Source organism: Glandiceps talaboti, chromosome 23, assembly GCF_964340395.1.
Source record: "Glandiceps talaboti chromosome 23, keGlaTala1.1, whole genome shotgun sequence".
Lineage (NCBI taxonomy): Eukaryota > Metazoa > Hemichordata > Enteropneusta > Spengelidae > Glandiceps > Glandiceps talaboti.
In genome coordinates, this window is record NC_135571.1 from 2,649,913 (window position 1) to 2,666,418 (window position 16,506).

The 16,506-nt window shown below is 34.5% G+C and overlaps 1 protein-coding gene across 1 annotated transcript in view; it reads left to right on the plus strand.

Annotated features, from left to right (window-relative positions):
• Positions 1-772: 772 nt before the first annotated feature.
• The window catches only part of LOC144453144 (neuronal acetylcholine receptor subunit alpha-6-like), a 30,459-nt gene continuing 14,725 nt past the window's right edge, over positions 773-16,506 (plus strand). Inside the window, exon 1 of the mRNA XM_078144423.1 lies at positions 773-842. Coding sequence (XP_078000549.1) covers positions 773-842 — 70 coding nt within the window. The remainder of the gene's footprint in view (positions 843-16,506) is intronic.

Consider the following 16,506-nt stretch of genomic DNA (forward strand, 5'->3'; position numbering starts at 1 on the left):
TTCAAATTAGTATGTAGTTGTTTGTAGTGTTATGAATATACAGCCATGTGTAGTGAGGAAAATATAGCTATTTTATTGACATTTTAATGCATTTTAGTGCCAAGCATTTAGTATGGCGAAAATTCTCCCGTTTCTCAATTTGGCAGTTTTTTAATGAAATATTTGCATTTGTTTGTATCAGCAGATTTCATTAAAAGTAAAATCGTTACTGTAGGATGAGAAGTAAAATGGTTCAAACCCAAACTAAAAACATTTATTTTTTTTATCCTACATTGAACTATTGATCTTGCCCCTAACACGACTGTTATTGATACCACACATCGTTGCTGTTATCGTGTTTCGGTAACATTTTATACGACTAGCTATCAACTGTGCTTCGAGGGCACACCAGATTTTGTCATAGGGGTCTATTATCGTCAATCTAATGCATTAACGGTCAAGATTTCAGATTTTCCTAAAAAGTGGTTTAAGTACAACCGGACGACGAAATTACAATCATATTGCAATTTACTTCAACTGCTCCACTAGCCTGAAATATTACGTTCGTTTCCTGTGCTAACAGGGTAAAAGCTTTTACTTAAAAAAGTGCAGTGCGCATGTGCCGCACATATCATGTGATATGAATGAAAGCAACGATCGCCTCGGAGCGAAGTTACGTCTTGTGCAAATACATAGGTTCTATTATTAAGTAATTTGGTGCTCATGACTTTGCCACAGATTTCGTGATAAACGAGTTGATGTAGAGAGGTGATTTTTATATCGTTTATTCAACATGATATCACCAGTGCGGACTTTAATACTCTCCGTTGTTATATTTGTTGTGTTAGAGTACAGATTTAAAGGTATGTAGATATTTCTATAGTGGTCTATATATGTTATATGTGTGTTAGCTTACACGCGTGTGTGTATATGTATGTATGTATGTATGTATGTATGTATGTATGTATGTATGTGTTACTGTATTGATTTATTTATTTATTTATGTATTTATTTGTCTGTCTGCCAGGCTGTCTGTCTGTCTGTCTATCTGTCTATGTATGTATGTATGTATGTATATATGTATGTATGTATGTATGTATGTATGTATGTATGTATGTGTGTGTGTATGTGTATGTATTAGTCATTCAGTCTGTCTGCCTGCCTGTCAGCTTATAAACGTACATATGTATAATACACGAGTTTAGGTATACCTGCCAATTTTGCAATGTAGGTTTGTAATGTAGCCTACATGTATGTATGTGTAGGTGTGTTGATATGTGAACACATGTCTAAGCGTATACTATAACTTTATGACATCCTTTCGTTAAAACGAGTAACGGAAACTACTACTCGTCTTACGCCGAATAAACTGATTCCTTCCAATCGGAATCACAACTGGGTATTACTAGGGAACTACGTAAAGAGCAACCATCAATTGTCAAATATGTAGGATTCTCTGGTTGTCACGCGATCATATAGTGCTGGTCGTCAAAGTATTACAAGAGTGTACTAGACACCTACACAATAGTTCAATTCATATTGCACTTTCATACATACAACCACTCCAATCGAGTTCCACATACCCTTATCATTTGTGATTATTCAAAGAGGCGATTGAAATAAATGCGATGAGAATAATGATATTTTGGAACGGTTGAACAATTCCACTGGTATTGGGAAAATGAGATATGGATGGACAAGTTTTTGATTATGCTGTCCGAAGGAGAGAAGGAGAGTTTTTAATCAAAGTAATAGCTTTGGGTTTTGGTATTTTATTTAATGACGAGCATGAGAATGTGACGCGAATATAGATCGCCTGGTTGACCTAAAACAATAAAGATTGGTATCTGTTGACGAATGACTTATCATGCCATGTGGTGTACCCATCTGACTTTGTTGGTAATGATCGTACGTATGCAAATGTGGAGTCCGATTGAATTTCGGATTTATTGGCAATGACCGATATACGAGTATGGCGTCCTACTGGATCCGAGATTCATTAGCAATGACATACAATAAATGAGAACATGGGACATCCTTCTATCGAATTCTCAATTTTCAAACATCCGCGTGTGAATTTCAAACGAAAGGTTATGGTCGTAAATCGTACATGGCACGTGACTCGACAAGCATGACTGTCTGGGGTCGAAATTTATTTTGTATGAAAAACTATGTAAAATAAAATTCGTCTTAATTCTGGCGTGTCTTCGCAGCTAAGGGTAATTTCGATAATCTTTGTCTAAAATATTGTCGACGTTTGGCAAAAAAGGTTTGAAAATGTGATGAGAGAAGATTAGCGAGGAATTTACGAGTTTAGAAATAGGTCACACCACGCAGCAGGTTTTTTGCAGCATACTCAATATAAGGCAAATCGTCCACATAAATGCAGCAAATTCAATATACGTAGTATATTTGCAATTCCTTGTTTAAAGTTTACTCAAGATTTGACTAAATGTTAAAGCAAATCGGAAATTTTCATCTGATAAGAGCTTGTTGCTGGTGAGGTTAATCTACATTGATCCCTTATGCAGAATTGTGAATAACAACTCATCACCACAAAACATCAATCTTCCCCTACCATGTATAAATATCCGTACCACTAAGGTTTGGTATGCGCAGCAGGCAGAATAACTCTTCTATGCACCATGGATAGAAGATCAGATTTCAGTCTATAACTGATCGATGTGTAACGACAACATTTTAACTTGACATGTTACGTTCCAAATATTCACTGAAACATATACCATGCCATTAACTAACATTAGCATTATATATGTTATCATAGACCTCAATAAAAGTACACTCAGAGAAAATATATCAAGAAACACAAAGTGTGTCGAACATTCATCATATTTCCAACAGATTCAAATCTCAGGAAGAGAGTAACAATCAAAGACTGTGAGATATAAATTGTAGAAGTGATAAATAACGGTTGATATCATCAGATTGTCAAAATATCGTTCCCATCTGTATGTTATATTTGATTTGGTGTATTTATGTGTTTTAATTTCCCCCTGTCAGAAAAGATAACAATGTGTTTTGGGATCTCATTACCAAGGGCAATTATTCATTTAAATGACAGGGCAGGGAGACAACGGTAAATTGTGGGTTATATTGATGGATTTTAGTCATGTTTTGTATTATTGAGGACGACTCTGAAATCTGAATATGTCGAAAACTCAAATGATGTTTGCAATGCACTATTCGTTGTTTTCCATTCTAAAGTATAAGGTCGAATTTGCCCCGGGGACGAATTTCTTTGAAAGTAAACGTTCTAAATATTTCATCAAACTTTGCAAAGTTAACGCTTCCTTCTGATCTGTTGAAATACTGAACGAACATTTCACCATCTTGTTTACAAGGAAGTCGACAATCTTTCATTTTCCCATGGAGTTAACCCTGTATTCGGCGACTCTACAGTATCGGATTCTAAAATGACTTAATTATGATAATAGTTACCTTATTTGTTCTTGATTTTAACTGAGAATGAATTGGAGTTCTGAAAATGAAAAAAAAAAAATATTATTTTATTTCCAAGGCGCATTCTTATTTATCTGATTCCGAAAGAGCAACCATTTCTCTGGAAACTATTTCGAAAATTCCCTAACAGTGCAAGTTAAAACACAGGCAGATTGGCAATATCACCGTTTCACGATCTTGTACATTTTAAATTTACAAAATCGTTATTTTTTTTACGATTATCGTCAAAAGCAAACAATGTGTAATTTCTTGGCTACTTTCAAATTTATTTTTTGACAGAAGACGAAATGATAAGCAATCGAATATATTAAGTTCAACATTTCCTCTTAATGTCAAAAGCTTCAGGCCTCGTGACTTTAATAAAAAGGTGGTGATTTTTGTCAGACATGACTTTTTTTCAACACACAGAAAACATTCAAAATCAAATCACGTCGCTCACCTTTTTTTACCTTTAAATTTATCTGTTCTAGTTTAATTTTACAATCATTGTTAGATTAGTTTTTGGCGTGTCAAAAAAAGAAGACATTTCATGGAATCGTCATTTTTATGAATTTTAACTCCAAGTTGGCAAAAGTTCAATACAATTAGTATTTGTTTAAATATTGTCTAAAATTAGTGACACATTTAAAAATTACGAAAAATGAAAAATTTCTCCTGTCGTCTGGGCGGCAAAAGTGCGGGGTCAGAAAAAACATGTTAAAGGTTATTTGCAATCTAAATGTTCCAAAGGAGCAAGGGTGAATTATGGTCAATGAAATGAACAAAATAGCTGATTTCCGCAGTGCAAACATTTTTATCCCACGCAGTCGGATACAACCGTCAATCGTCCTAAGTTGCACAATCATGTAGAACATGACCAGACGTGACTCCATCGTATAGTACGTAGTATTAGTGAGTCAACTACCGAGAAAGCTAGACATTTGGGTTAGATAGTATCAGCGCACGCACGTACACTGAACGTTCTGATATGTTGACCTTTAACCCAAGCCCAGCGATCCACCCCAATGTCAGTTCAAACTGTGTATGCTTCCAATTAAAGTTGCATAATGATTACAACTGAGTAACAATGACATAATCAAAATTACATTCATCTGTTCACAACCTAATGAAAGTAATATTTAAGGACCTTATTTTTTTATCAATTTTCAAGCACGTGGTACGCAGACGAGCTTTAAAGGGACACACCATTCCCGAACGTTTCTCTTTTGTTTAATATTTTGTCACATGGAGAAGTACTAGTTGTGCTAGAACTGAAAATATTGAAAACTGCATCAGTTATAACTCGTCATTTTAAAAAACTATTTTGTTAAATAAAATGACTTGCTCGTAATATTGTACACCCTGAACAGTATTGAATCAGTTGTTGGCAAATGTGCATGACGCACCTGTACACACAACATAGTAGATTAATTCAAATAAATAAATCAGCACTCCCGATGGAATCAACATTTCCACCTATTAATGTCTTACATATGGTTAAAAACCTTTGATTAGCACGTACAATGTCTAAAAAATCAGAGAATAGTTTTTGGTTCTCTCTATTAAACAAAGATAGTCATATGAAATAAAATGTTCAATCAATTTGGCTTTTATTAAATTGTACAATGGTACAGGAATACTTTTTTAATACAGAATAAAATAAGGTTGATATAAATCTATATTACTGTTTGTTACTGGTGGTCAGACAATACTAATCATAATATATCATTATTTCTCTGGTATACAATTAACATCACGCAACCCCAAACTAAACAGTCTCTGGCACAGCCATCATCCTGCTAAGGCCGAAAAGAAACATTGTTTGGTTCCGGTTACCCGACTCCACCTTGTTTTTCATCCTAAACCTCTTTTTACATATTCGAGAACAAATAATAATATCACGAAAATTGTGAAGTCTCGCCAGATATAATGGATGTGGATAGTGACATCAACTTAACAAAGACGATATAAAACTGTTCTTCCAATTTGTAATGGCTGTGCATCTGATGGGAAGAAATCAATAACACAGAGACCATATGGAACACAACAGAAAACATAGCTACCCGAACTAGACACGCATATATATATATAAAAAAAAATCTATCTACTCCATATATTCTAAAATTGAACACAATCGGCACCACACCATTTGTTTTATTAGGTTTAACAGTGCTTTTTCGTTAAAGTGTCATGAACAAAATGTTTGCTTTCTATTTGAGAAAGGGACTCTTTTACAACGGATGCCTACACTCAGAATAACCCTAGCAGTGTTCGCCAGCCTGCTTACATCGCCATCTTTTATATAGCAAAACACAGATCGTGATGCAAACAAGCAAGTTTTTTAGTGAGGGTTAAATCAGAATAACCTGGTATTAAACTTAGTCGTTAACAAGCGAAAACAGACGAGTTAACATTTACTAAGGTAGGCTGTGATCTTTCTGGGGAGGCTCTGACCACACTTACTTACATAATCAGCATAAATATATTATTTTAACCAGATGGGTTGAGAGTTCATTGCACTCTTTTGAGTGACAAGTCTACAAGCCTACAATCGACCTGACTATACACGAACGAACAATCTTATCGAAAGTGTAACAGTTTTTGTCTGGCGCAACACAACTCTTATCAAAAGTGCTACATTTTATCGTCTCGATAAACAGAAATCTTACGCATATAAATACAACAGTGTGGTATCCATTACGCTAAATTTTAGAATATATTTTTGTTCATGTATGAGTGTCTCGTACAGGCCTTTAAGGTTTCTGTTGTTTTACATATGATATCTGTGTTATGGGTTTCCTCTCATCAGATGTACAGCTATTGCAGATTAGAACAGTTTTATATTATCTTTTTGAGTTGATGTCAGTTTTCGCATCCAATATTTCTTGCGAAACTTCACGCGGTTTTATTAGGTTTTTCTCTAATACGTAAAAAGGTTTAGGGTTGGCAGTGAAAAACTAGGTGGGGTCGAATAACCGGAACCAAACAATATTTTTAGGCCTTACTATAGAGATTTGATGAACAAGACGATAAAAATGTAGCAATTTAGCAAAAGTTTTCTTAAGCCAGACTATGCATTGTAGCAATGTTGGTAAGATTTTCGTAAAGTCAGCAGACGACGTTTCGTTTCAGGTCACGCGATTTTCGCTGTAATAGATTAATAGTTCCCGCCATATGAAATTCTGTATATTATTTCAAACGGACCAGCAATAATTGAACTCGAGTCAAATTTCTTGATAAAAGTTCCCTAGCGTGAAAAACAAGTCGAAGATGTATGCCGTTTTATACTCATTTACTCCAAAAAAGGACACTTTACATGACGTTTTGATTAATTCAAGCTAAATCGATTTTCAAACGTATTCGTCCCGAGGCGAATTCTTCTTTTCCCTTATGTTACTTAAGTTGTTTTGGTTTTTTAAAATCAAGATATCAAACCTTGAAACACGACCAACAATCACTCAGAAAGATACGGTATCACTAAACAAACATCTCTGCTATTACTATTAGTTATTTACATTACTTTGACCGGAGGCAAATAAGAGCTTTGTGATTCAATTACCCAAACATAGCTGAAGCCATTAATTACATTTCCTGTAAAGGTGGAAACACTTCACGCTTATTTATCCATTTCCTCATTTACAAATTCTTGCCATCGTGACAGTAACAATCAACGTATAAAGTGGTAAAGGACGTATGCTTCAATAGGGAACTTGTAATCAAGACTGAGCATGCTCTGACGCAAAGGACTATGGGATTATCTGTGGTATCGTAATACCTAATCTGGAGCTATCGATATAATAAATTTCCCACAATGGTCAGGGTGACTATGAATTATATTGTGGTTGCAAACAATGTTACAGTATTGTTTACGATACCAGTTCATTAGTATCTATTATCATATTTCCCATGATGCAATATTCAACATGGCCGTTTTGCAAGTTCCCTATCCTTTCAGATCGAGACATTTGACCAGATCAATAAACATTTCTAATTACGTACACATTTTAGTTTCATTGAAGCTATACAATAACATTTCTTTCAATTCATAGAATTTTAAAAAATGGCATAATGAAATCTAAAATAAAACAGATTTCTTATCTTCTTAGAGTCTTAAATAAAAAAAGAACGTTGTTAGTTTCATAGAATCGAAAATATTGAATTTTTTGTCTTCAGAGATTCTATAAAATAAGATTTGTTTCATATCATTGAATCTGAAAGGAAAACTTAATTTAATTAAAAACCATATTTAGCTTCATCATCACAATCATAATCATCACTACCACCACCACTACCATCATCATCATCATCATCATCATCATCATCATCATCATCATCACCACCACTACAATCATCATCATCATCATCATCATCATCATCATCATCATCATCATCATCATCACCACCACTACCATCATCATCATCATCATCATCATCATCATCATCATCATCACCACCACCACCACCATCATCATCATCATCATCATCATCAACATCACCACCACCTCCACAATCATTATCATCATCACCACCACCACCACCACCACCACCACCTTCATCATCATCATCATCATCATCATCATCATCATCATCACCACCACCACCACCACCATCATCATCACCATCACAACCACAACCACCATCATCACCATCACCACCATCACCACCACAGGGTAATACTGCACAGTGGCTTACTTGTGTTGTCATCTACGTCGGTAGTCTGTCAGTGTTCATTTATTTATTGCGCGTTACACGATATCATCAGAATATGTCAGCTGTGTTATTATAATTGTTAAGAATAGTTTTAGCTGTCACGTAGTGGAAATCTAAAACTACAAACAAGATTGCTCATCGGTAGGATTTGAAACTAGTACGAATGTATTTTATGATAAATTCGTGTCTGTTCACACATCTTATTTACATTGCAATAATTATACACGTATCTGTATTTTGTAACAGAAAAATAACATGTCATCAATGATGCATCTCTTGTAAAACAAGCCCTCTCAACATTTAAGTGTAGTCAGGGTGATTTACACGTTGTAAAAATGTACACCATTGTACGCCTGTCACTCAAATGAGTGTAGTGAACTATTAACCCATCTTGTGAAAATACATGTAGTATTATATTGATGTTGGTTGTCTTGTAAAACTATGAACTAATTTCAACTCGTCTGTTTTTGCTAATTAAATCATCCGCTACCTTAAAGTTACTAGGTTAGATACATTCTGACTTAATCCCCTAAAACTTTTGCCTGTTTACATCACGATCTGTGCTTTGCTAAATAACAGATCGTGATGTTAACAGGCTGTCCGCACTGCCAGGAATACTACGAGTGCAGGCATCTGTTGAACACATTGCCTTTTTAATACAAAGCAAACATATTGTGCATGACATTTTTTTTTACAAAAATCGTTTTTCGAAACGGTTATTTTCATAAGTTTGCTCTTCGGCTAGACTTTCTCACAGCCTCACTACTTTCTCTACATTGTCTTGATAAATATGTTTCATCATAGATTCATTAGTGAGATCTCACTAACACATGTATGGTCAGACCGATTGCTATAAACTACAAACCCTCAGCGGGATACGTCCATGCAATTTCATATTGGTGTTTTAAAATATCCTCTTTTTAGAATGTAACATTTTTTTGAATATAATAATTTAGGATTCACATTTTATTTTGACTTATGTTTTCCTTTAGGCAATGAAATGTGATTTTGTTGTCATATGTATGCTAGCGCTGAGGTTAAAATAACATTAATTCAAAAATAGATCCAGGAGCGTTAAAATCTCACATAGTTTCCAAAATACAGGTTGCTATCATACGTTGCTATAACTGTCTCATGTTACCGCCCTATAAATGTCATCAAGTGCAGCAAGTGTCATAATTTGAACTCGTGAAAATAGCAACTCTTGTCTCCTGGCGTTAAAACGAGTCCCACCTGACGTTCAGACGACTTAATTCGTACCAATTAACAGCTGGGAATGCTTCTCGTTTATCAGTAGACGAACAGATTGTACTGTTGCCTCGTACCAACTCGTCCAAATGATGTTTGATTGCTGCCATGTGAAGAGTTGTTTATTTGTCTTCTTCTCTGATTGCAATTGAATAGGAATTTTAGACCTGCCGGTCTTCATATTGTACGTACTGCTGAAGATGGCACAGTTCAACTGTACGGTAATATATTATAGATACCGTAAGTGGATCAGTGTTAGAATTTACGAGAAGATATATGCACCCTATCCACTTTAAATTTCTAGCAGTATAAATTTCGAATCAACCAGATATGCACAAATGGGATTTAAGGTATTCAGACCGTAAAAGGATGTAGTGTAAAACTGGACGCGTTTGAGGGTTACCTTCAATGACTTTAAAACTTGTCTAGTTTATTCTACTCACCAAAGTATCTAACTCTTTTTTTTGTCACTGAAATATTATATTCTATAATATATTTCTTCGATAACCAATGAATCTGAAGAGACAATAATATACTTGAAAAATCTGAATTTGAAAATAATCGAATGTATATATTTATTAATGGTGAAATGCAGAATAGGAATGCTTGAATACAAGATTGGTGTCATTAGCAAAATAAAGAGGCTAAAAAAACAATGCTACGTTTGACGTAACTAACTATCGTCAGATAAGACAAAAATGTATTGCACTCCGTACATTGCCCCTTTCTACACGCGATAGGCCATGCATTTAAGCGTATAGTAAGGCCCCGAGTGGTGTCACCCAGATAGTTCACTTTTTGATTTTGAGCAATAAATCCTCTAAACATTTGATGACCTTTCACCCGAAATGCCCTAATCATGGGTCGATAGCATGAGAAACGTGCTCATGCTTTTGAAATACCTTCACATCATCAGAAAAGGTTATTAACCTCATGTTTGTAACTAGAAATTCTAACAATATGCCTTTTTTGGGATTTTATATGGGTAGATGTTTTGAATTAGGGTGGTATACTTCTGTCGCAATATTGGGGGGGTATGGGGAGGGGGCGAGGGGGCAGCAAGACTGTTGTTGAAGCTATATATATAGGCGATGATAATGCTAATGTTAAACCACGTTTAGCATACTATATGTAATGTATTTACAATATCTTTGAACATGCATATGTACTATTTATTTGTTTGGCCTTATTATTTTTTGGACAACAGTGCAGTGAAATTGGTTTATCAAAATTACAGTCTGGATCACTTTGGTATTGATGAGTTTCATGTCATCGCTTCTACTCAACAATTATGGACATTTCCAACAAGATTGCGAATATTTTAAGCTTTGTGGGACGTTGTTGCAATGAATGACACATTGTGACTTCATAATGCTGTCTGTCTGTATGTATGTATGTATGTATGTATGTATGTATGTATGTATGTATGTATGTATGTATGTGTCTTTCAATCTCTTTCTCTCTCGCCTTATTGTGTGTGTCTGTCTTGTCTTTTGCCTTTCGTGAAATTGCTTTGTAACAGACAGTAGCTTTATACTTGGACAGATTTTGAGTGTTTCATATCAACATGTGTCGATGTAAAATGAATGACCTGATAATACACAGAAGTCAGCACGTGTCAAAATGACGCATAGAGATCAAAGGTCAGACGAATGATAATTTGATATGAGTATCAAATATCAATAAAGTCATGTTCCAGTGATATTAATTCCAGAGGAGAATTACATTTTGTGAGAGATACCGAAGATTCTGTGTGTTGTCAAATGGCAGCCGAAATAGGAAATTCCAGACCACGATTTGAAATTGAACAATGTTTCTTTTTTAGGAAAAGAGAATACAAAACAGCAAAATCAGTCGTAAATGTGTTATTTTAGGAAAACGGCTTGGTCATGATATCTCCGAGTTGTTTTTGTTGTTGTTGCTATCTGAGCTTTCCCTGTCTGACTGGCATTTGCCGGATGATTAGTCGGAATACGCTAATTGCCGGATTTAGCGACGAGTAAAAAACAGCAGGCGATATGTGTAATACAAGAGAATGCAATGGTCAGCTACCGTATCATAGTGGTACCTGAGAAAGAATTTGAAGTAATTTGAAGTCTGTCTGATGGTCTATAGAATATGAGAAGGCATAAAGGCAATGCTTTATTTTCCACGCCAAGAAATATGGTGACCATGATAAGAACAAAAATATTAATTGTTTCACGTGTTCCAGAGTTTTCTTTTTAAAAAGTGCAATTGAGTAACTCAGTAGTATTATTGTATAATATATCTTGACTAAAATGCAACATGGCGTTAAGGCTAAATAAAAAAAATGTTACCGATAACATGACTTCAGAAAATATGGCAGGTAGGTAGGTTTTAATATAAAATTTTAAAAATATTTTACTTTATTTTAAATTTGAAAAAAAATCAACTCCAAGATAAGATACTCGCCGGTCTCAATATTTCCTTGAGAGTGTGATGGAGTGTAAAAGAAGTAAATGAAGACAATTATAAGTTAAGTAGACAACAAGTTATGCAGAAGATGCTGCTATAGTCTCTGGAATTAGATTTTTCAAAAGGGTGATCAAAGGCATGAAGGTGTTAACGGAGTTAGAAGTAACTTTTTAACATTTAACCTCTTTTGCATGTAAAAATAAATGTTTAGGCCTGGGTTGGGGGCTTAAAATAGAGTCGGTCGGGTTATCTGAAACACTTTTATTTGGCCTAATGGATGACGAAATCTAAACTTTAAGAGTACTTGATAGACTGTAATTTAACGAAGATCTAAAATGATGGAAAATGAGCAGGAAGCGGATACTAAAGACGAAGAAATGGGAAAGGAAAGGGGAAATATAAATGAACTCATTTTAACTTCAGTTATCGTGAGTAGAATATATACGCACGTAAGGGTACTTTTCTGGTGGTACGTATAATCAATTTTAGTATATGTAGTCATAGCAACGTATTTTTAAAAAAATGTTCTTGCACTGTACAATGAAACGGAAAGGTGAGATCTTCTAAAATCAAGCATCAAATAAATTGAATTGGCAAGATAGGTTATTGGAAACTACACCGTACAAAATCTTCTCTCTTTTTTTGGTATAATCCAGGTGCTGTTTGAAAAACGCATAATGTTTGTTTTCATCTAAACAACATTTCGAATTTTTTTTAGGGTTTTAAATGATTGAAAACTATGAATCGTATGTGAACAAATGAGGAAATACTGAGTTCGATCAGAGGTCACGGTTGTTTATGCAAATGTGCCTACCTGTCGAAGGTATAAAACTGCTGTTAAGTTCTTACTACCGACCATCGCTTATTCATAATCTTGTAACGTGACGCAAGTGAAATTGCTTAGATGAAATACTTATGTATTCAGACATCATACTGTACAAATGGAAATATGTCAGGAATACACACCTCTAATTTTAAACTAGTCACGAAATCTAGTTTAAAACCAAAGCAAATCCCTAACCCCCTCAAATTAATTCTATTTCAGAGTCTAACAGAGACTAATACTATTATCAAATCCATTTTCGACGATTTAGTGATTTCTGTAAGTGTGGTCATGAATTAGGTCATACGTTAAGACGTACTATTGCTGAACATTTCCGTTGGTAATTCAGACTTCCTCAATTCTACACAGGAAGCAATACATGTGCCATAAAGTCCTTAAAATAGAAAATGTGACAACTTCTTGGGAGTAGTATATTTTAATTCTTACCATGACTAGGTCGAGAATTACAATCCTTCTTTTTTAACATCAAATATTGTATAAGAGAGTTGAAGTGAGACAGGATTAGATACACAAATTTACATACATACATACAGACAGACAGACAGACAGACACACACACATACATATATATACATACATACATACATACATACATACATACATACATACACCGACGGACAGACAGACAGACAGACAGACAGCTTTATCTAAATGGAGATTAAATTCCCGCTTAATGAGTTATAAAAACAAAACCTCGATTTAGACTTTCTGTTTTTAGCCTCTGATACAAATAACACTTAGTAATTTAACGACGTGAAACATGTGTGGATAGCATTAAGTGTGAAGTGTTTCCAGATTGCATTAAGTGACAGTAATTTCTCGAAGAATGTTTCTCTAATTAATTAATACAAGAAATATTCATCTACACCCTGTAGGTTTTAGACGAAGTTCCAATGCAAATATTAATATGATAATATATCATGTTAAAAAATTTTTTATTATTTTTTTGATTATCATTTTGAAAGATGTTATTTTATTATTAATGCAGAGAATACCTTACAGGGTGCATATACACCACTAACGTACATTCATCCCTATGAGGGGATCGTTTACCTATCAATGGCTGGAATTGGTGATTTAATTTGTTTGTTTATTATCTAGAGTGTGTTTGTACATTAGATTTTAAGTAAATTACACAAGCATTAGTACATTGTATAATCAAGAGTAAAACCGGAAGATTCCAACTTTTAAGTGGTGATAGCACATTTTAAGTGTTTGTTTTAACTAATGCTCTATTAAATCTAGAGGGTAATTGTAATCTTCAGATGAGATTAGTTTTAAGAATTATATATTTGCTCGGCATACGAAATTCTGAAAACAACATCAAATAAATCAAATTTTGTATTTGCTGGGGCCTTTAAAAGAATTCCTTAGAGTGATTAAGCTCACATTTTGCTTCAAGAAAATTGTTGCAAACATCATACCCCTAGTTGCAAGAAAATGGCATTTGCATATAACTATAAATGAATATATATATTAGTGAATTTAGATCGTCTTAGTTCTGTAAGCGAATTTCACGTTGATTTACTGGCTTAATGAGCTCTTTTAACAGGGCGAAAACTACTCACAAACTTTGTATAATGTGAATATACTTGTTTCAAAGTGTACTGAATGTATGTATGTATGTATGTGTGTATGTATGTATGTATGTATGTATGTATGTATGCATGTGTGTATGTATATATGTATGTATGTATGTATGTATGTATGTATGTATGTACGTACGTGTGTACGTATGTATGTATGTATGTATGTATGTATGTATGTATGTATGTATGTATGTATGTATGTATGTATGTATGTATGTATTTTGGATGATTCTAAGACCGTACAGTTATTTCATTTCAAAGGATTATGTTAGTCAATGGTTCAAGGAACACCAGACTTCAAATTGATTATTCAACCCTGACAATTGTGAACATAACATGGCCTCAATTAAGTGAAATTTGATATTGGACAAGTAGTAAATTTCACTATTGAAATTTCACATGTTCTTGGGAGGACAAGATATGTTCCTTAATACACAGACTGGTTTTATGATATTCCACGGCCTTGCCTTTGGGTGGTATACATTATTATCCTTGTCATAACAATGTCTGGCTGTGAAAGTGACGGCGGCAATAGGCTCAAGTTCAACAATGTCTTGTAGTGAGTCCTCGGGGTGTGTGTTTTAATAACCTCTACCGAAATAACCATGACAGGAAAATGTAGTCACTGCGAACAACTAACCGTGAGTGACCTCTGGTTAGTACACAAACATCAGTACATCAATTTTGTTAAATGGAATGTTTTCAATCAGGATGAAATGTATGTGTAGCTGTTACTGCCAATAACAGTTATAGTGTCAATATATGCCAGGCATTTCCAATCATTCATTCACGTAAATCAATATAAAAAATACACAATTTAAAAGATAATAAAAATAAAATCTTTATACAGGTCTAGAGGATTCGGATACATTCATTATCTCAAAGAATATCATCTCGTGCGAGTTATGCTCAAGCATTTTAACGATTTTATCCTCGGAAAATAGTGTCATTATCATCTGCCCGAAATAAGAGAGGTTATTGCGTCACATCACGTAATTTTAGATCATAAAATTGGTTGTAAAATTACCATTTCTTCGTTCCTACACATGTAATCGAATTTAGTAATGGCAGTTCAGAGAATTGAAGAAAATATGATAAAAAGGAAAGAAAATCAACTGTGGAATAATATGTGATTTATAGTTATTTCATTCCCGTCAGTTGTATACATCAGGCCTAGGTTTATTGATTTGTGAATCCAGTGATATTAGTATTACAGCAGGGAACAATACAAAGCACTGTTGCCTTCAAATAAAAAAAATGTATTGCGTAAGATTATATTTCAATCCCTGGGGCTATCTAATCTACGGTCGTTGTGTGATCAACTCTCTGTAAAGTTGTATCTATTTGTGAGCAATATATATCACCAAAATAGAAAATATATTTCCATTGCAATTGTGTAATACACTACCCCCCCCCCCCCTTCCTCTGTGGTCAACTTTATTTGTCATATATATGTAACGGTAGGGTACACGTTAACAATGACAGTACATAGATTTATAATGTGAGCCCAACATTCGAAATTTGATAAGAAGTTAATCTCTGCCCTCCGTTCTCTTCGCCAGTCGTTCGGTACATAGCGATATCACGTGTTATCTTGAACCACTGTGGTTTGTCCTTGATATGCGACTATTAACCTTTATTTAAAGTTGACTAGACATGTAGGGCATGGTTTCGTGAGAACACAGTAATACATTCAAATATCTAAGTTTTATTGACATATCAGACACATCCACCCATCCATCCATCCATCCATCCATCCATATACATACATACATACATACATACATACATACATACATACATACATACATGATCACGATCAATCAATCAATCAATCAATCAATCAGTCAATCAGTCAATCAAATTTCTTTAGCGCCGATTTCAGCAATGTTTTGTTCAGTAGCGCTGAATGGCTAAAGCACACTATAGGCTTCGGTGAACAAATAAGTCTTCAGTTTTGTTTTGAAACAATCCTGGCTGGATGATTGGCGAATGTCAGGGGCAAAGAATTCCATAGTTTGGGGGCGACACATGAGAATGAACATCCTCCATAGGTGACTTGTCTGTAATTGTGTTGTTGCAAGCAGATTCTGTACAACGTAGAGTGCGACTTTAAGCAATCACACACAGACACCGAGTTTGGTAGTGTAGAGGTTTAGTATTGAATGTAAATGTCCAATATTTCACAAACACGTTATTGACATCCTTGCACCGATGACTTGTTGCTGTAATCAGAGCGGT